At 35.2% G+C, this 23120-nt stretch overlaps 1 protein-coding gene across 1 annotated transcript in view; it reads right to left on the reverse strand.

The window, feature by feature from the left end:
• The window catches only part of LRP1B (LDL receptor related protein 1B), a 1772547-nt gene that overhangs the window by 681215 nt on the left and 1068212 nt on the right, over nt 1-23120 (reverse strand). Inside the window, exon 18 of the mRNA XM_054562474.1 lies at nt 17777-17893. Coding sequence (XP_054418449.1) covers nt 17777-17893 — 117 coding nt within the window. The remainder of the gene's footprint in view (nt 1-17776; nt 17894-23120) is intronic.

A 23120-nucleotide genomic window follows, 5' to 3' on the forward strand; every position in this document is an offset into this window, starting at 1 on the left:
ACTGTAGTAAAACATCAGAATGCCAAGAAGAAACTTATAAAACCTAAATTAACCTGTACTTTATTTATACTATTGTTTCATGAATACATAGAAAGAAAGAACCTTTCAGAAAGTAATTTACTCTCTCTAAGAGAATCATAAAACAACAAATACACACACACACACACACACACACACACACTTACATTTGAGGGTTAGACAGGGACAGAGCAGCCTGAAAAATGTAAAAAGGAAACCAAGAAATATTTTATCACTGAAGACAAAAGGAGGAAGTGCTTCAAGGAGAAAGTCAGTAGCAGTGAAGGCTGCTCAGAGAATATTAGATATGCAGTGAGGTGTACTACCCAGATTTGCTTTTAAAAAATGGCTCTTGTGAACTTAGAAAAAACAGTGTTGGGGGAATGGTTTCAGGGAGGAAATAAGCTTCATTCTCTAACAGGGGTGTCCAATTCACAGCCCATGGGCTGCATATGGTCCAGGATGGCTATGAATGCGGCCTAACACAAAATCATAAATTTACTTAACACATTATGAGAGTTTTTCTTTTGCGTGTGTATGTGATTACATGTTGCAGTATCACGTAATCACAAAATCACAATGGCCTAAGATAATTCTAGTGTGACCCAGAGATGCCAAAATGTTGGACACCCCTGTGTAGACTGAGAGGAAGATAGATAAATAAATTTTATACAAATTTTCTAAGAAATTTGACTGTGAGGAGAATAAGAATGAATGTGATAGCTGATGAGAAATATGGAACTAAAAGAGTTTTAAATTGTTATGTTGGTGGTAATCTTTCTTAACAAGTTGAAAGTTTCATATACACAAATATTAACGGGATGAAATGAGTGAGTGAGAATAAAAATATAGGAGAGTTAAAAGCTACATTTTCTGTATGTACACATTTTAGAGCAGCAGAAAAATTTTCCAAGACTGGATTCATATCTAAAAGTAGTAGGTATCCCTGGCAATTAAAATAATTAGTACTAAAATAGTGTATTCAATTTAATCCTAAACTTAATATAAACAATGAATCTAGATTTTTTTCATTCCAACAAATGATTAGAAACAATAATAGCTTTGGTAAAGTGGAATGCCCAATGAAATATGCCATAAGAAATCAACAAAGAATAATTGATATATAGTTTATATCAAAACCCAAACTACATGAAAGTATTTGAAGTAAGTCAATTTTGCTATTTATTTTAAGATTATTTTTCAGAAAATTATGGTCATCTGTGTGTGTGTGTTTACTTATAATATTGCATCCTCTGACAGGAAAATAAAATAAAATAAATTTTACATTGACATGGCAACCTTCAAAAACTATATATTACATGGCATTTATCACATTTTTCCCATTCTGATTCATACTCAGGAATTAGTAATTGCAGCACCAGGTAGGCACAAGGATAGACTCTTCGGTGCCACAAAACAGAATCATGTTGCCAGGGATAATTTTTTGTTTATTTTACTTTTATCCTTTAAACATTAGTACATTAAGAGTAATTTTTTAAGATTTTATTTATGTAGGTATATGTCTATGTATGTGTGTATTTATTTTTAGGGAGAAGGGAAGGGAGGAAGAAAGAGAGGGAGAGAAACACTAATGCATCACCTCTCCTATGGACCCTGACAGGGGATCAAACCACAACCCAGGCATGTGCCCTGACCAAGAATCAAACTGGAGACCTTTCGCTTTTTGGGGTGATGCCTAACCAACTTAGCCATTCAACTCAGGGATAATAAGAGTAATTTTTAATGAATTTTTTATACTCATTGACTTTTAGTGCAAATGCTGTTTGGGGATTCTTTGTACCCAGTTCTATTGTTGATTTCATTCACAATTCTGATATAAATATGTTTCATAAACATATCTTATGTATAACTAAATATATAATACCAAGATTTTACATATTATCTCACCTAATCCTGATTTGCATGTATAAATATGTATACATATAATATAGGTATATATGTATGTGTGTATATTTATATACAATCCTGCTGAAATGTCTAAAGAATTCATGTTTACTCTTGAATGAAATTTAAAGGGATGCATTTCTGTTCACACCATAGAGGCAGTTAGAATTATTTTTTTCCCATTGGCTGGTGAGCCAGCAAATTATTCTGGTAGTGCAGAACTCTAGATATGCTACCAAGCAAAAGAATCTGAGTATACCACGGACGTAATAGAGTGTGATTAGGTAAGAAGTTAACATGGAATCAGGAACTAAAAAGTAAGTATTAAGGAAGTTTTTCACAAACCTGAATGCATATTAGAATCACCTGAACAGCTGTTAAAACTACCTATACCTGAGCTTCCACTCTAATTCAATTGAGGTATAGGGCATACTAAAGTTCCCTGGATGTATGTAATGGGTTGAATTTTATGTATCAAAAAAGATGTCTAAACCCTGGTACCTGTAAATGTGACCTTATTTAGAAAAGAGGTCTTTGCAGATATAATTAAGGATCTCAAAATGAAATCTCCCTGGATTAAGGGTGGACCCTAAATCTAATGATTATGTCCTTGTGAAATAAAGAAGAGGGGATTTGGCAGAGAAACAGGGAAAAAAGCCATGTGAAGACAGAGCCGGGAGTCTGGAGTCACAATTGCCACAGGCAAGGAGCCCCAGAAGCCAATGGAAGCTGAAGAGTCAGAGAGGATTCCCCTGCAGAGCTTTCAAAGGAAGCCCTGCTGACACGTGGATTTTGAATTTCTGGCCACCAGATACATGAGTAAAATGTCGTTGCTTTAAGTCATCACATTTTGGTAATTTTTGAAGCAGTTCTAACCAATATTAATTTGTAGCAAACCTTGAAAAAAAACAGAGTGTAAAGTATGTGGTCTTTTTTGGAGTAAGCATCACATGAGGTGCTTTTCCAAAAATACAGATTCCTGAACTCTATCTGAGGCTTACTGAACAGGGGGATCTTTGGGGATTGAGCATGGATATCTGGGGATCTTTATCAGTAACAAGTAAATCAAGTGATTCCTATCCTCAAGCAAAAAGCTGGGGAAATGCTGAGTTAGGCAAAGAAGCTAGAGCTGTTTTTAATAATTTCTGCACGTGGCTTTCAATATATTTCACCAGGATTTGCTTAACTTCCGACTTTTCCGCAAAGCCTAATTAATCAAGTGTATACAAAGCCCTCTGTAACCAAAGATAAATGCAAAAGCATGTCACATACCTATAAGTATAATATGAAGACAACTTATCAGTAGCCCTTATACCACTTTTGAACAAAATAATAACAATGTTTAAACATAAAGGTATGAGAAAAGAATAGAAATCTGGGATACAAAGCATAAATCTGCATGACTGAAGCAGGAAAAATAGTTTCTCAGTTTCTTTGGTTTATACCATTTTAATAAAAAATAATTGATATTGGAGAGTGAAAACCAATAAGGTTTGAGAGAAAATTAAAACTCTAAGTAAAAGTAAAGAGAAAAATTAAGCACTTAATTGCTGAAAATGAGTTTATCTTCATAGTGAGACAACTTATCAAACAAGTAATAAAACATCAAAATATTTTTGATATCTGAATATTGACAGTCATTTTGGAGTAGGTGGAAGATAAGATGAATGAAAACTGGAAAAAGGTAATATGGCCCTAATTTCAAAAATGAGTGAAAATATGGAAACTGTAAAAAGATGAAGTTTAGGTATATCTCTGATAATAATTTTAGAACGAACTTGTTAAAACATTTTGTCAGCATTTAATGAACTTGTTGAAACATTTTTTCTGATGCAAAGTTTATATAAGTATGTATAACGAAAATGCAATGAAAGTATACACCTGTATTTCAGCAATATTTTTGAGAAATCTCATGATAAACAAACAAACAAAAAAAGACTTGTATGCAACATGATAGTAAATGTAGGTGATGAATAGCTGGTTCAAAACTGTTTCTTCAGTTCTGATTATTGGATCAGTTTTTTCCTCAGGGGGATATTTTCAGTCACTCACCAAAAGGTTCATGACTTTGTTACCATGATTTGGTTACAGCCTTAAAAATTATACTTATCAAAACTTTGAATTACACAAAACTGGGAGACAGCATTAGTATTGTAAATGTAAATCTACAAGGGAGTTGGAGTTAGAAGATGAAGGTCAAAGAGTGAAAAGAACTTCCCTCACTGAAATAAAAGTTTAAAAACTTTGAAATTCAAAATTGGAAGTGCTCAGAAGGAATTATCAAGTCTTAAGAAAGCTTAGGTATTTTAATTGACTAGGAGTTCAACATGTCAGTTACATATTAAAGCCACTGTCTAAAACTGCCTTCACAGAAGTCTAAAATCCCAGTTACTGAAGGTAATCTGCCCACTGTAGTATATTGTAAAAATACATTTCTGGGCCATGAATTTTTCAAAACTGTGGTAGAAACACATACATTCACCATTTCAACTATTTTTAGTACACAGTTTGCCAGTGTTAACCATATTCATATTGTTGTGCAACAGGTCTCCAGAATTTTTTTAACCTTGTAAATTGAAACTCTATACTAGTGAACATCAACTCCCCACTTTGACCATTAATTTTACCAAAGTCATTAAAAATCCAAGTACAGTCACAGTAGGACAATTCACAGGAAAAGAGCCTGCAATCATGTTCATCATGTAAGGAAGAATGGAGGGAAGCGGTGTGATTAATCTGTGAAAGAGCAGGTTTAGGTGAACGTGGTGGTCTTTTATTATGTAAAGACCTGTCCTGTGGGAAAGGTTATAAACTCAGCCTGTGTAGCTTCAAAGGACGGGAGAGCACAAGTGAGTGTAATCTTTAGGAAGGGAGATGCTGGCTCTATAAAGGAATACTATTCTGAAAATTGATTACTGCCCAACAGTAAAATTAACTAACTACCCTACAAAATGGTCCATTCTTTGTTTCTGAAAATATCCAAACAAGAATTGGGTAAGTATCTTGGAGACCATTTTTAGAAGAATTCTCATATTAGATGAAGGCTTGAATTATGTAACAGCTATATTCAACTACCAAAGTCTATGATTCCCTGAAAGAGACAACTAGACGTGAATATGGCTGAATTTCAAAGCTTGCTACATCTACTGACTTGTTTTGTAATTTTGGACACACAACTCTAAGTGCTTCAGCTCTCCCCCCCCATAATATGAAGGGGTAAATGAATGATATTTATTATTCCTTTTAAATTTCCATGCATTGAATATGCATTCCTAACAAGGTAGGAATATGCGCCTACCTGTTAAAGAGAGAGGTATAGAGAGAGAAAGAAAGAAAATAAATTAGTTAAGTAAAGAAACAAGTGTAATAGTATTGACAAACAATTGACTTAGTATTGGTTTGTTAAGTAAACAAACAATTGGAATAGTATTGACTTTCTTAGATTCTCTTTCTAAGAACAAAGAGAGACTAAGTACCCCCACATTCTATAGAGAGAACCCAGTATTTGGAGCCATTCCATGTAAAGGAAAATACTCCACAAGCCAACCTTGTGGAGAGGCCAGTGGATTCAAGGAAAGGAGAGAATGCATGAGAGTCATTCATGAAATTTTGTGGATGCATGAGAAAAGAGACCTGATTGGATGTTGCACAGGAATTAGATTGGTCATTTTATCCTGTATCTAGAGAGGAAGAAAGAACTGCAGAGTGGCGCTAGGTTTCAGAGATGAGTCATCTGGAGAGCAGTCTGATCTCAACATTTGGAGAGCAAAATAAGATGAATGCAGTAAAAGTGAGCAAAACTTCTTTTGATATTAACAATGCAACCAAGAGGAGAGCCCCGAAGTGATTGGATTCTAGCAACTTAAGGCTGTTAGATATACCACTTTTGATGGAAATGCTGTGGGATGAGGAATAACAGAGATTTAGATTGTGATGAGAGAGGGCTATAAACAAGGAAGAAGAGACAACAGAGAAGAAAATATTCAGGGAATTGAGAGGAGTGAGACCTCAGGTCTGTGTGAAGAGCTCACATAAAAGCCTCCCGAGAGACTGCATTCCTCATGTGTTAGAGGACTGTGATACTCAGCTCAGAAAAACAGAGAGAATGTTACCACTAGGCCTCCTTAAAAGATGTTACCCATTTCCTCCATCTGTCCTCTCTGCCTGAAGTGTTAAGACTAGAGAGAGAGGAAAAGCAAAGAGTGAAAAAAACAGGAAAAAGCAAAACACATTCCTCTCTCATCCAACTTCCTAGAGCCTCAAGTTTAGCTGGCAAGAATAGAGGAGAGAGCTTTGACTAAGAAATGATATTCGATGGATTTAATCAAAGTTATAGGAACTAAAAGTTACCAGACTCATTGCGTCTGCCAAGATGCTATTAAAGGATGGCAAAGCAGATGAAAGCAGTGCTTGGCAATAATATATTTCATATCAATGCTCCACTGGGTTAATGGTCCTCATTAAATTTGTTACATACTGTTGGGAAATGCCCTATCTGGTTTCAGGAACTGTAATCCTGCCGACAGGTTGGAGGGCCCCAAGGCTGGAAATAATCAGGGAGGCCTTGGAGAAACAGACTCCTGAGGAGACATAACCTGTCTCCCCTGGCAGGGGCGTAACTCCTGCCTTTCTGCTTTGCCATGTGATGATTGGTAATCCATGACTGGTAAGTTATCTTGAGCTGCGATACCAACCTAAGATATTGATCGAGTATTGGCAGCAGGCAAGAACTTGGGGGACACAGAGAAAGGGCAAAAAGGCCCGCACCCCTTCTCTCGGCTTGGGCATGGCCGGAGGCCTCATTCTATCCTAAAGAAGACTTCTAGGTTCTTGGCGGCTCCCTCTCCCTGCCTGGCTCAGGCTCAAAACAGAGCCAGAGAGTCCTAAGCCAGATCTGGCAGTTCCCGGGGAAATCAGGCCTAAAAGTAAATTCTTTAAAGTGTGCTTTGTTCTTCCCTCGGAAGTTACAGCAAGCTCATGCTGGGAAGGAAATTTACATTATTCACAGATCCTAACCCTATACCCTTGAGCATTCTTATGTTTATTCCACTCCCATGTTTAGTCATCTCTCTTGTTTATTAGTCTCCTCTCAGACCTCTGTAAATCGGTGTGTTCTTGCCATTTGTTTTCTTCAAAATATCAACTATTCTCTGTGAACATTAATATAATGAGATAACCTGTGCATTCCTGTTACCTAGCCCCACTGATAACCCTTTCAATAAAAGCCTTTGAACAAAGGGACTTGGGGCCTTCCCCACTAGGGGGATGGGCCATGCCTCCTCTCCTGGCAAACAGAGAAGTGTTTGCCCTCACGTTTATTCCCCCGATCCGTGACACACACCCCCTACCCCCGCCATGGACTCTGTGGGGTTCAGAGCCCTGCTCCCATCTCAGCTGGGTCCCAACGGTAACCTTCAGACCTGGGAGCGACTTGCTCGGTCCCCACCCACAGCAGTTGGTGCCCGGACCTGGGAGGAGCGGCGCTCCCCCTGGGGGTGCGCCCCGTCTCGCCGTGGTGCTACAACGTACATATGTAGTTTTTTTCCTACTAAATTAAAAAAAAAACATATAACCAGTTAAACTGATTCAAATGGCAATTATTTCTCTTTTAGAGCTCTTCTGTTTTGTCTGACAATAATTCTTTCTCAGATTCTTTGTTCTTTAATAATGTAAAGTAAAATTATAATATTAGAAGTACACAAGACAATTCTACTATCTCCAAAGATTTAAAAAACATCCATATAATAGAGTAATATTAACTTAGCAAATTTTAGTAGATTTTTAAAATTATTCTCCATTTAATTATCTCTCAGTCTTTCAATAAACTTTACTTATTTTCCAAAGTTAAAATCCCTTGAACAAATTATAGGTTATGAATTCATATTAAGGTACATTTATTTGAAAATAATAAACGTAAGCTATATTTGAAAATCTGGAAGAAAGAACAACCCAAATGTTGTTAAAGTCTAAAATAAACAACTATACTGTTTTTTACTAAATTTTACAAGAGGCAAAAGAAGGGTTTTTCAAATATTCTTATATACAATCATGAAATACCCTTATATTTAATACTGTCATTTGATGATAGGCAGAAATTTTGTCTGAATAATTGTTTCCCTCTTGAATTACTTTTGCACATATAAACATAATTATATCATTAAATGTAAGATAAAATCAAATACAAATGGTGGTTCCTTTAAGTAAGTGGTTCCTAAAAGTGTGATTCCCAGGGGGAGTAACACGAGGATCAGCATCGACTGGAAGTTAGAAATGTAAATTCTTGGGCCCAACTCAAGACCTACTGGATCAGAGACTCTGGGAATGGGGCCCAACATTCTGTTTTTAACAAGTCTGCCAGCAAATTCTGATTCATGCTGCTCTGCTCTGAGGAACACTGTCTCAAGCTAATGATTCTCAGACTTGAGTACACATTCATACCACATGGAAAACATTAAATACCTGATTCATGGGTCCCACCCCCAAAGATTCTTAATTCATTAATTAGTTTGAGGTGAGATATAGGCAGGTGATTTTAAAGCTCCGCAGGTCCTTCGTTTTTTTTGGCAGCTCAGGTTGAGAACTAATGCTAGGTCACTTCCTGGAAATGAGACTGACCATTTAGTTCTTCCGCATGTAGTCTACTTCTAACACAGCTTCACGGTTTTAACATATCCTCTCTTATTTGTAGCATCGGTGTACAGTTTCTCTTTTTTACACATACAGACTACTGAAAAAATTAAAAGATCATTTAAAGATTAAGACAGAACCCTCAAAGGCCTTCCTCATTATTTAAATGTTTGCCAAATAAAATCTCAACCTAATATATGCAATTAACTTGTAAAGACAAATGCAAGTAAAATGAATTACATTTGTAAATGGGTGCTGGTGCACTGCACTGAAAATCTGAACTCCAGCTGCAATAGGTTCAGCTCCTGATTTTTATGAGAAGCATTTTCAATCATAAGATTCTCATATATTTAATTCCAAATTTTAATATTACTTTTAGTGTAAAACAGTAGTTATTTAAATACAAAAGAGGCTGTTCCTGGAACTGAAGTATAAGGGGAAAAAAGTGATTACAGAGTCTTCTAATAGTATTAAAACCTATGGGAACTTGACCAATTCCAATGGGAAAAATAATATATGATCAGTCCAAATTTTGTAACGATGCTCGGTAAAACAGGGAATTAGATGAACCTCTATTCATTTCTGGGTTATGGACAAGTAGAGTGACAGCTTCTCTTAAAAGAGAAGTGAATTTAAAACTTTACATTTTTGTCATTTTGTATTTAGTGCAGAATAATCTTTGTTATGAGAGAAATCTTTGCAATTCTCTCAACAGCATTAAAAGTGAAATAGTGCCTACCAGAGCTTCACTATAAGCGTCTCTACTGACATAATTTTTTATTTAAAATGATGATATTAAAAAAAAATGTCCTAAGACACAGACTTTATTAAAAACATGATTACAGGCACATCTCAGGCCAACAGTGCCATCCTGACTATTGATTCTGGTGTTGGTGAATCTGAAGCACATGTCTCCAAGAATGGACAAGCCCCGTGAGCATGCCCTTTGGATTTACACACTGGGTGTGAAACAACTGATTTTTGGTGTTATGGATCCTATGAAGCAGCCCTGCAGCCAGAAGAGATACGAAGACGTTGTTAAAGAAGTCAGTACCCACATTAAGAAAATTGGCTACAAACCTGACACAGTAGTATTCATGTCAGTTTCTGGTTGGAATGGTGACAACATGCTAGAGCCAAGCACTAATATGCCTTGGTTTCAAGGGATGGAAAGTCACCCATAAAGATGGCACAGACAGTAGAACTTCCTGCTTAAAGCTCTGGATTGCATCCTATAACAAACTCATCCAAAGACCAAGCCCCTGTGTCTGCCCTTCCCTCCCCAGGTTATGTAACACAATTGGTGGCATTGGTACTGTCCCTGTGGGCCAAGTAAAGGTGTTGTTCTCAGACCTGGTGTGGTGGTCACCTTTGCTCCAGTCAACATTACAACTGAAGTAAAGCCTGTTGAAATGCACTATGAAGCTGTGAGTGCAGCACTTTCTGGGGATAATGTGGGCTTCACTGTTAAGAACATGTCTGTCAAAGATGTTCATCATGGCAATGTGGCTGATGACAGCAAAAATGTCCCACCAGTGGAAGCAGCTGGATTCACAGCTCAGGTAATTGTCCTGACCCATCCAGCCAAATCAGTGCTGGATGCACACCTATGCTGGATTGTCACACAGCTCATATATACTGCTTGGAAATTTGCTTAACTGAAAGACAAGAGTAATAGTCATTCTGGGAAAAAACTGGAAGACGGTTCAAAGTTTTTGAAATCTGGTGATGCTGCCATTGTTGATATGGTTCCTAGCAAGCCCATGTGTGTTGAGAGCTTTTGTCAAGCTGTTCCATGCTGCTGTTCATGACATGAGACAGGCATTTGCTATGGGTGTCATAAAAGCAGTGGACAAGAAGACAGCGGGGACTGGCAAAGTCACCAAGTCAGCCCAGAAAGCTCAGAAGGCTAAACGAATATCATCCCTAATACTTACCACCCCAGTCTTAGTCAGTGGTGGAAGAACTGTCTCGGAACTGTTTGTCTCAATTGGCCATTTAATAGAAAAAGACTTATTAATGATTACAGTGCATCATAAAACCATCAGAAGGAAAGGAGAATGTTTTGCAGACCATTTGTTTTTTTGTGGGACAGTTTTGAAGTTATTAGTTTTTAAAATCAGTACTTTTTAAGGGAACAGCTTGACAAAAATCTGTCACAGAATCGTGACACCCATTAAAACAAAGTTTAATGAGAAAACAAATAAATACATGTATTTTACTACGGAGAGGATAATACTTGGAGAGAAACATGTGTGTTACATTGTATAGGGAAAATGGTACTGAGACTAACCTGCATGTTTAATGACACTGTAATTTTTTAATTTTTTCCTAGTGATGCTATCCTTCCTATGGCACTGGATTTGTTCTGTGCTTTCTTTACGAAATTCCCCCAATCCACAGCCTTCTTTCTAGGACCATTTTCTACTCACGACATTCATCATTTTATACTCACAGGCCTTCCCAATTCTGACAGAAGCACCCCTGGAAAAATTGGATACCACCTGTGTCATTTTTGGTTACCTACAATATGACTCATGTTCTTGGAAGAAAGCCCCGGCAGGGGTCTCTGCTGGCCTGTCCTGGACTACCCTGCTCTTTCTCAGTCACTCCCTTCCTTGGTTCTGCTGTCATCCCTAAATGCCCACCCATTCCCACATCCTGTCTGGAAGGAGTTTTAGGGTGCCTCGAAGACAACCAGCTCTGCAACAAAACATGCAGACCACTAATCAGCTGCCCCTCAACTATTAATTATCTTACCTACTTATCGAATTATTTAAGAACAGTGTTAATATACCAATAGTCATCATACAGAATCTTTATTATTGTTTTGCTCTGATAAAATGTTTGGGGCAGAGAAAAATACCTCTGAAGTTCTGAGACTTCAATTTCTGGTTGTGCAGCTACTCATTGGAGCCTCACTGTTGGCACTTGAAGACCACAGGACCTTTCTTTCCCCTGGAGACCAAGGGGAAAGAGAAGTGGGTGAGAGACCCTCAGCCTAGGTTCTTAGGGGTAGTTTTTCTGCTGATCCTAGAGATGCTTGTTAGACATGATGAAGTTCTAAATTCAGAGAAAGGTTCAGAGATGCTGGTTTTATTACCCTCATGTGTCCTAAGTGCCCTGGCTTCATGTGACTTTGCCATTCCTCCAGTCTTCCACTGAGCTTCGATGTTCTTTCTGCACAGAGAAATACACTCTATAAAATTTGACTGTATTTTAAAACCAAACATTGGACAACTAAATTTCACAATGTGTTCATATCTGGTAGTGCACTAAAGATGTTTTGTACTAGCTTGGAAGAGCTGATTTCTAAATTTTCAAGGAGTCTGTAAGTCAGGTGTTAAGCACACAGCCAGGATTAAAAAATGAATTATATAAATTTATAATCAAATAAATAATGTTGGAAACAAGGTCAGTATATCTTCAAGGATCATGATTTCCTAATTAATTAGCATTTGAAATTATTTACATATATTTTATCTGCCTTGTGGGAACACAGTATGCTGGCATCCACATCTTTTCCCAACTCCATAGTCAGAGAGTCATATTAGCAACTCGATATTGGCCTGGAGTGTTTACACCAGAGGATGAGGTGAATATACTTTCTACCTGGTGATAACAATTTACTCTTGTTTGGTGACTCCCTGAGAAATTGCCTTATACAATATGTGTATTGCAGGGGGGTTTTCAGTAGGTGAGCCTAATGGGAACCAGCAAGTGGCACCTGGCCTTTTGCTTACTTGTTCCAGGCCCAGCACTGGTGGCAGCCAGCCTTGATATGCAACTTGGATACTTGTACATACGTCCAGGCCCATCACTGGCAGCTACCAACTGTGGATTTTTTTGTAGCTCCTAACAGGTAGCCCAAGGCCAGTCACAGGCAGTGTCTCACATAATTCTTCGCAAGAGGCCCCAGAACTAACATACCAGTTGGTGGGCTTCAGACTACCACAGAGCATGACCCAATTAGTTCCACAAGTAGTACATATAAAGGAAGGTCTCACAGACGCCAAACTCCACTGGGGTGAATTCTTCCTGGGAGGTTATAAACCCCTGCACGGTAGCTTATAAACTGTGGATGTAGCCAGTTCTCACAGCCAGCTAGACTATAAGTCACCCCACCCACAGACATGCCAACAGCAATCAAAACTCAACTACAAGAGAAAGGCACACTTAACCCACAAAAGGGACACTTCCAAAGCACCCTGCTAAGGTGATCAAAGAAATCGTGCAATTGGGTTCCACAGGACACCTACAACATAAGGGCACCTTACCAAGACAGACAGACATAGCAGATCCACCTAATGCACAGAAACAAACACAAAGAGGCAGCCAAAATTAGGAGACAAAGAAATATGCCCCAAAGAAAGAACAAGAAAAATCTCCAGGAAAAGAACTAAATAAAATGGAAGGAATCAACCTACTAGATATAGAGTTCAAAACAATGGTTATAGGGATGCTCAGGAAAGCTAGTGACAATTTCAGCAACATGAAAAAAGACATAGAATCCATTAAAAATCAGCCAGAAATAAAAAATACAATACTGAAATGAAGAATATATTAAAATGTATCAAAGCAGATTCAGTAACGCAGAGGATCAAATCAGTGACTTGGAAGACAAGGTAGCAGAGACCATCCAATAGGAGCAGCATAAACACATGCAAATAAATAAATAAATAAATAAATAAATAGTAATTTAAGAAAAATTTGGGATAGCACCAAGCGTAACAAAGTCTGTTTGGGGGTGCCAAAAGGAGAAGGGAAAGAGAACGGGATTAAGAGCCTATTTGAAGAAATAATTACTAAAACCCTCTGTAACCTTGTGAAGGAATAAAACATACAAATCCATGAAGTTCAGCAAGCTTCAAACAAGACGAACCTAAAGAGGCATATACCAAGACACATCATATTCAACATAGCAGAAGTTAAAAACAATGAAAGAATTTCAAAAGCAGCAAGAGAAAGATAGTTATTTACCTACAATAGAGCTTTAATTAAGCTGTCAGCTGATTTCCCATAGAAACATTTCAGGCCATAAGGGATTGGTAAAATATTTAAAGTGATGAAAAGCAAGGGCCTGCAACAAAGACTGTTCTACATAGCAAAGCTATCATTTAAAATTGAAGGAAGCTTCATCTGGAATAAGCAGCTTCCCAAGTGAGATAAAGCTAAAGGAGTTCATCACCGTCAAACCATTATTACCAAAAAAAAAAAAAAAAAAGTCAAAGGGATTTCTTTAAGAAGAAGGAAATAAATATAAATATAAATAATAAAATAACAATAACTATGTGTCTATCAATAATCACTTTAATGTAAATGGATTAAAAGCTCTAATCAAAAAAACAAGTGATAGCTAAATAGATAAGAAAACAAAATCCATATATAAGCTGTCTATGAGATACCCACTTTAGAATGATAGACACACACAGACTGAAAATAAAGGGATGGAAGAAAAAAAGATATTTAATTCAAATTGAAACACAAAAGCTAGGGCAGCAATACTTATATCAGACAAACATGACTTTAAAACAAAGCCTATAAGAAAAAAAGAAGGACATTGCATAATGATAAAGAGATCAATTCAACAAGAGGATATAACACTTGTAAACATTTATTCGCCCAACATAAAAATATAAAGTAAATATTGATAGACATAAAAGGACAGATCAGAGCAGAAATAAATGAAATAGAGTCCAAAAATGAAAAAAAAATAGAAAAAAAAGAAAATCAATGAAACCGCGAACTGGTTCCTTGGGGAAAAAAAGGTTGACAAACCTTTAGCAAGACTTACCAAGAAAAAAAGAGAGGACACAAATAAATAAAATCAGACATAAAAGAAAAGTGACAATGAACACCACAGAAATACAAAGGATTATAGGTAAATACTATGAACAACTATATGCCAACAAACTGGCCAATCTGGAAGAAACTAATAGATTTGTAGTAACATAATATCTTAAAAATGTAATGAAGAAGAAACAAAGAAACAACAAAACAAATACAGCCAACAAAATCAAAGCGCTAACCAAAAAATTCCAAAAAAAGAGTCCTGGACTGAATGACTTCATAAGCATATGTTGCCAAACATTCAGAGAAGAAATAATACTGAGCTTTCTAAAATTATTCCATAAAGTTCAAGATGAAGGGAGACTTCTAACCTCATTGTCCAGGCCAGCATCATCCTGATTCCAAAATCAGATAAAGACATTACAAAGAAAGTAAATAAAAGCTAATATCCCTAATGAACACAGATGCTAAAATTCTCACAAAAATATTAGCAAACTGAATTCTGCAATATATTTTAAAAAATCATGCACCATAATCAAGTGGTATTTATCTCCAGAGTGCAAGGTTGGTACAATATTCATAAATCAATAAATATGATACAACACACAAGCAAAACAAAAGATAAAAATCAAATGATCACATCAATAGATGCAGAAAAACATTTGACAGAAAATAGCACTCATTTACCAAAAAAATGTTTTTAAGTGTGAATAAAGGGAACATGATGAAGGCCGTATAAAACCCACAACTAACATCATACTTTGATGGGGAAGAGCTAAAGTTTTATTTCTTAAAACAGTAACAAAATAGGGATATCCACTTTTACTGCTCTTACTCAACACACTATTGTAGTCATAGGCACAGCAATCAGAAAAGAAGAAGAAATAGAAGGCATCCAAATTAGGAAGAAAGAAGTAAAATTGATATTATTTGTAAATTTTATGATACTGCATATAGAGATCCATAAAGATTCTACCAAAACACTATTGGAACCAATAAAATGAATTCAGCAAAGAAGCAGGATACAAAATAAATATTCAGAAATTGGTTGCAATTTGTATACCAATAATGAACTAATACAAGAATGATAAAATACCTAAGAATAAATTTAACCAAGGAGGCAAAAGGCATGAACTTGGACTTGTAAGGCATTGAAGAAAGAAAATGAATAATATACAAATAAGTGGAAGCATATACCATGTTCATGGATAGGATGAATTAACATTGGTAAAATATCCATACTACCTAAAGCAATTGATAGTTTCAATGCAATTCCTATCAAGATGCCAATGGCATATTTCACAGAACTAGACAAAATATTCCAAAATTTTATATGGAACCGCAAAAGATCCCACACAGCCACAGAAATCTTGAGAAAGAAGAACAAAATTGGAACTATATTGCCGCCTGATATCAAACCTTACTATAAGTCTTTAGTAATCAAAACAGCATGGCGCTACATAAAAACAGATACATAGATCAATGGAACAGAATAGAAAGCCCATAAATAAATTCACACCTATATGGCCATTTAAAATATGACAAATGGGGGCAAGAACATACAAAGGGTTAAAGAGAGTCTCTTTGGACAGACATATGCAAAAAATTGAAACTGGACCACCTTCTTAACCTATATACAAGAATAAAACTGAAAATGCATTAAGGACTTAAATGTAAGACTTGAGACCATAAAACTCCTAGAAGAAAACATAAGCAATAAAATCTCTCTAACATTTCTCTTAGCAATATTTTTTTCTGATATATCTCCTTGGGAAAGGGAATACAATTAAAAATAAATAAATAAGACTACATTAGTGTAAAATGGACTGAGAAGGTATTATGCTGAGTGAATTAAGTCACAGGGAAAGACAGATGCCATTTGATTTGACTTATATGTGGAATCTAAGAACTAAATCAGCAAACAAAATAAAAACAAACTTAATTATACAGAGAATTGATTGATGGTTGCCAGAGGGAAAAGGGTTTAGAGGGCTGATGAAAAGTTCAAGGGATTAAGTACAAATTGGTAATTACAGAAGAGTCATGGGGCTGTAAATTACAGCACAGAGAATATAGTTAATAATAGCATATTAAGTATTATGGTTGCCAGTGTGCACCTGAAATATTGGAGGACCACTGTAAATTATATGATACTCTAACCACTATTCTGTATACCTGAAATTAAAATAAAATAATATTGAATACCAAAACTATACTATTAATTGTTTCAGTCTCTAAATTGCTTTCTCCTGGAACAGTGATATTTTCTTTAAAATGTCAAATTATACTAATTAATTTATACATTTATTCTGATGGTACAAGCTCAAATGTCTACCGGGACTTAATAGTGTAGTACAAGAAAAATTTTAATTAAAAGATACAGTTAGACAGAGAATGCATCCCCTAAGTAAAGCCATTTAAATTTTAGGGTAAAAAAAATTGTTTTCAATTGCTAAAAGTATAATAATATGAGAATAATAATTATTATTATTATAATTATAATAAGGACTGTAGAATATATTTTTTAAACATACATTTAGCCCTAATGTATACTCAACATGTATAAATGTATACTCAACATTTTTATTTTTAATAAACATCCTAAGCATGTGTAATATATGTTTCATCATCATTATTTTAAAAATACACAGCTATGCCCAAAATGAAGCATATATCTAAGAAAATATGGTTCATTCTATTATCTTTCACAGTACATTATTGTGACAAATCATCATAAAATATGCTGACATTTGGATACAAATGAGAGAAATTAAAGCTGTAACTTCACATCACATTACATTAATGTTTTCAAAAGTAGAAGGATTTAAAAAAGTGGCAAGGAATTTTACCATTAACAAAATTTCTTAAACTAATAACAATTTGTCTTTCAGAATAAAATATCTATAGAAATGAAACACATGGTTTGCCAACTATGTATCCTCATCCTTTATTATTTATTGCTCTAAAAATATAACATATGCATGCCAACAAGAAACATATCCTCGTTTTCTCCAAATGTCAATCAGTGAGATATTCTGTTTGAAAATTTTAATCACATAGACATAAGATTAATGATGATCCTTAGACAATGTCATGTTTGCTTTATAATAACCGCTTTGTCATAAGAACTGCTATGTTTGGATCCATTTATTTTAGCAGAGGAAATGGTACTGCCTCATGAACAGGACATATTTTGAATCATGAAAAGATACACTTTGGCCCAAAAGACTTTGTTGACTTGCATTTATAAAGAAATGAGGGGCGGAGTAGGGGGCGGGGAGTGGTGTGGGGAGGAATGGAGACAACTGCGCTTGAACAACAATAAAAAAAAAAAAGAATAATAAAAAATGGAGATAGCCTTTTAACAGCGATTATAGTGAGAGAATCCTCTCTCTGAGCCAGTCTCTACTAACACCACGGTTCACTCACAACTTACCGCAAGACGCCATTTCATCTGCCTGGTCACCACAGTCATCTTCCCTGTCACACAGCCACGCTCTGGGAATGCAGCGCCCGTTTCCACAAGAAAACTGGTCCGACTGGCATGTTCTGGCTAGGGTGATCAATTAATTTACCAAGAATAATTTTAGAGGCCTTTTGAACAACATTAACGATAAGTCCTTTAATATCTTTTTAAAATGTATTGTTTCATTAGATAAAATATTTTGAAAGTAAATTTCTATTTAACTTACGACAATGTTAGCTTGCTTGTCTTCTCTAAAATTCACATGCTTTGCCTTTCAATTAAAGTAATTATTTTAAAAAGTTTTCCTCGCACATGCTTATTAATATATAGTTGAATTAAATTTCATCCAACTTTTAATTAAAAAAATAATTTTGAATAGTGTTTGCCAGTCACCCATAAAAACTTTTACTGTAATGTAGGAGGAAGGATTTGAAAACTATCTCAGGGAATCTAGTTTCTAACCATGGGCTGACAATCATTATTTTCTTCTAACATTGTCAATGCATTTATTTTTTGATCTTTAAATGGTCCAATATGTATAGAGGAGGACTGTAGAATACATTTTTTAAACATACATTTAGCCCTAAAATGGGTTATTGAACTCATATTTCAGTAGTTATATTAAAAAATGTATAATCTTTTAATAAAAGATATTAATGAACTTTGCTTTGGGCCACCTTAAAGGTTTCAGTGAATATACATGAAGGCTTGGTTTTTATGTCAGCCAAAGGCAGGTATTTAAAACTATTCCCTTAGGGGTTATGTTCTACAAGGAGTTCGATTATCTTTTTCTGTTATAATCAAGTTACCCTGGGAAAGCAGGAAAGCCTAGGCAGCTTGCTTAAGGCTCTTCCCAGGCCTTAGGTTGTTACATAGTTATTTTTAAGTGCTTGATTTTCTTTTCTTTTCCTTTTGTTCCTCTAAACAAGCTTCCTTAGTGAATATCAGTATCCTGCCCGTTCTTCCTTTTTATTGGACCAGAGAAGGGTGAGAGAAATGTTGGAAACAGTGTACTTATACCTATCAATATTTGTGTTAGATGAAGGTAAGGCAGATGAGGAACAATTAGGGTATGGGCTTTTGTGGCTATCATAAGATAATATTATTTAGATTATTTGTACATTGCCTCTTGTATCCTGGGTTTGAGAATAATAAGAATGTTTCTTTTTCTTCAAAACACACTGTCAGCTTGGCTATTAATTATTGGTATAAAATAGAATGGTTCATACTCAAGTCATCCAAACATGCTAAAATAGGTTTCTATAAATCAGGCTTTGAAAGGTAATTTAAAATAGTTTATTGAAAGATATAGCCCTGGCTGGTGTGGCTCAGTGGACTGAGTGCCAGCCTGCGAACCAAAGGGTCAAGAGTTCAATTCCTACTCAGGTCACATATCTGGGTTGCAGGCCATGTCCCAAGTAAAGGGCTCACAAGAAGCAACCACACATTGATGTTTCTCTCCGTCTCTTTTTCCCTCCCTTCCCTTCTCTCTAAAAATAAATAAATAAAATATTTAAAAAAGAAGAAAGTTATATACTAGGTGTTTCCTTTTAAGCAAAAAGTACAGTTGCCATCTAAAAATGTATATCCTTTATTAGTGTCTACTTCAAAGATCAATAAAAAAATGAAAAACATCATAGGCTTGATTGGATATATTGGATTGGATATATCATTTCTAGTCTAGTGCCTATACTTAGAAATACCAGGAAAATTATTACATTATAAATTTTTTCTTTGCTTATGTGAATAAGGGTCTTGACTCAAAATATTCTTATGTATATTATATTTTTCCTTTTTTACACATTGTTTGTGTTGTTTTAATAGATTTTTAGTACACCAACAAACATGTATGCTACTGAAGTTTGCAATGTTAAATTTCAAATAGGATAAAATATTTCTGTGTTGTCTCATTTGGCTAATACTACAGATCTTCGATTAAATCAACAAAGTCCCTTGGTAGTTTTAATAAAACTATGCCTCCTTGAAAATATATGTATATATTTGTACTAGCCTAGAGGAGAAGGAAGATGTTGGCATTAGTTTACTTATTAGTAGGAAAAGGGCATAAGAATATGAAAAATATTAATAAAATTTTTTACATGTCTCTGTATTGTTCCACTCTCTGCAGTAACTGCTTATAAGTTTTAAAAGAAATTTAATGAGAGCTATTTTTCAATTCTTTTTCTCTTCTCTCTTTTCTCTTTACTCCCCTTGTTCCTCCCTCCCTCCCTTACTTCCTTCTTTCCTTTATTCCTCTCTCCCTCCCTACTTCTTTTCCTTTTGTTCTCTCCACTGTTGCTTTCTTACATCGATATTTTCCTCATTAATCCTCTACCTATTCTGTTTCTTCAGTATTTTTCTTGCTTTAAAGAGAAATATCACAGATTTTTATTTTCATTAAATTCTAATTGACCCATAGTAAGAGTATATTAAATTTTCTAATATACTTTGATTTGATGTTCTTATGCAATTGTATTCTATCCTGGTCTTGAAGGTATAATTCTAGCAAAGTTTTTTCAAATTCTTTTCTTCTGTTAAGAAAATGATAGTGATTATAAAAAACAATGAGAAAGAATTCCTAAAGCCTATCTCACAAAGTGATTGTGTTAAAATTTGGTTCATCTTATTAACTGTAAAGCTTGAAAAACTATTATAAATTATTACTGCAGAGAGTAATCATTGAGAGATAGTATACCCTGAAAATATATAAATTCATTATTTGTTCTAATCTGAGAGAAGATGAGCTGCTTAGTTTACTGAGAAAAGTGAAGTGATTTCAGATGAAAAAGATGTTCCACTGCATAAATCTGCAAGTACTATCTGCCAATATGGTACCATCACATTGACTAAATTAGCACTTTCTGATCACTTGATTTATATCAGGAAGACGCAACCTGTACTTTTTCAGTTGTTGGTCCCATCAGATCTGTTATTTTGGAGGTGAGATTAGCAGAGCTGCCCCAGAGGACTAATTTTGTGACAAATGCTGCTCTAATGAAAAGGAAATTTACACTTCCTCAGTGGAATCATTAAACAGAGAATCTGAAATTCATGTTACAATGTGGATTTTTTTTCCCCATTACTAATTATGCTTCTTAGACATCCATGTGGCAGTGAGAAATCCCATAATGCACAGGAACAATTGGAGGAAGAGAACAAAGTTTAACACATTGTTCCTACTCCTTATCTTTGCTGCATTTTAATCAGATCATTCTATTTAAACAAAACCTATGTTATATCAAAGCATATACTTTATCTTATTAAGATTTTCTTAATGCAACTCAATTTGTCTAGGTTGAGGACGATGTGAGAAAAACATATGTAATTTAACCAGAATTCTGTGCTGTGGGAAAATGCTGGTCTGAAACCGCGTAGGCCTGACTCCAAGGATCATCATGGTTACTATGAGGAAAAACAGTATTTCAAATCTAACCACTTCCCATCTTTGGCCTCTGGGTCTCCCTCATAATTATACAAACCCAATTTTGTGTGTGTGTTGAGGGAGGACAACTGGCAAGCCCCTGTTAGCTGTGTTCTGCGCCCTGTGTGTGCTGTCTCCTCTTCCAGGCCCACTCTCCACGCTTCTGTCCTTTATTCACTTTGCCCTCTTCAATCTATGCTGATCAACCTTTTCCTTTTTTCTAGTAAAATATTTCTATCACCTAGAAAATTATACAAAATAATATCAATAGTACCAGTTTGCCATTATAAAGCTATATCAGATCCTAATATATTTTTCTCTATTTGCTACGGATTTTTACTTTATTTAAGATAAAAAGATATGGTTACATTTGAAGCCCTCCATATAACCTTTTCCAATCATATCCGATTTTTTTCTCTCTTTCGAGTGGTAATGGTTATCCTTAATTTGTTTGTTTTCTTTTCCATTTTCAGACATACTTTGAACCATATTCTTACCAATTTATAAATCAATAAGCACATATAGAATTATTTTGCATTTTTATACTTCACAGAAATGGTATTAAGTTATTCAGTGACTCATTTTTTGTTTAAAATTGTTTTTGATATTCATTCTTATTAATGCTTGAGTTTTAGTTTATTCATTTTAATTATAAATAGCATTTCATTATATGAATATAACATAATATTTATAGCCATTCTCCTGTTAATGAGCATTTGAGTTGTTTTCCTATTTTCAATATTGCTAGCATTAGAGCAATGGAATTCTTATTCATATCTCCCGGGTATTAGACTGTAAACCTAAAACTGGAACTGTAGTCTTGAAGGCAAGGACATCTGCAAATGTATTTGATTTGGCCAAACTGCTTTCCAATGCAGAACATCACCAAGAGTGTATTACAGCTTCCTTTTTTCCCCACTATCTTGTCAATGCTTGGTTTTATCAAGTAATTTATTTTTTTCCTAATTAAATGCCTTGAATTGTTATTTAGACATTATTCTTTCTTGGACATTACCTCCTTCAGGAAGCCTAAAGATAGCCAAAGACCAAGTTAGTTTTCTTCTTATGTGTTCCCCTTGTGGTTCAACTGAGCACTTTGAATACGGCATTAGAATAACCTGTTTACTTGTACATTTCATTTTCCCCATCTTCACTCTTAGCTTCTTAAGGAAAAGCATTTTGTATTTTTTTTCTCATCCTATATCTAGTGCCATGATAAACATTTATTAAATTAGCAGATTCATGAGGGAGAAATCCCAAAGGAACAAAATCAGAAATTAGCTTCCTCTAGGAAAGGATTTTCTTTTAGCTATAAAATAGTCACGGTTCTAAAGGCTACAGGACAGTGAATTCAATTCCAAAATAATCCCCCTATGGGAAATCTTTTCTCTAGGCTACATGTCCATGTAAATACGTATACTTTGAAATATATCAAAATAACCCAATCAGATAAATTATCTAAATAAATTTACTATATTTTTCCAATATGATGAGCTATGTGGCCTATTTATTTATTTTAGTAAAACAAAATGGAAATACATTGTAACATGACAACATGCTTAGTTTTCAAGCCAAAGATGTATTTATTTTCCCCTTTGACCTTTTTATTCAATTTCTTCAGGTATACAGCGATCAAAATACCTGGCATAAACCTATTGACAAAAAGACTTAGTACTAAGTGGCAATACTTAAAGCAGTGCCATCAGTTAAAGTGGCACTTGAAACGTTGGCAAGCTATACTGTTTCTAGTGGACTACAGGCCAGGAAAGCCTTAGAAATCTAACTAATTAAGATTGATTACTTTGCTATCACACATAGCGTTGTCACTTCTACTACTAAAAGTAGCTAGTCAATCCAAAAAGACTCCTTTAAAAATCATGTAGAAACAAGCAG

This window comes from Pteronotus mesoamericanus, unplaced genomic scaffold (assembly GCF_021234165.1).
Source record: "Pteronotus mesoamericanus isolate MK-2021 breed Mesoamerican mustached bat unplaced genomic scaffold, CSHL_Meso_final scaffold_651, whole genome shotgun sequence".
Lineage (NCBI taxonomy): Eukaryota > Metazoa > Chordata > Mammalia > Chiroptera > Mormoopidae > Pteronotus > Pteronotus mesoamericanus.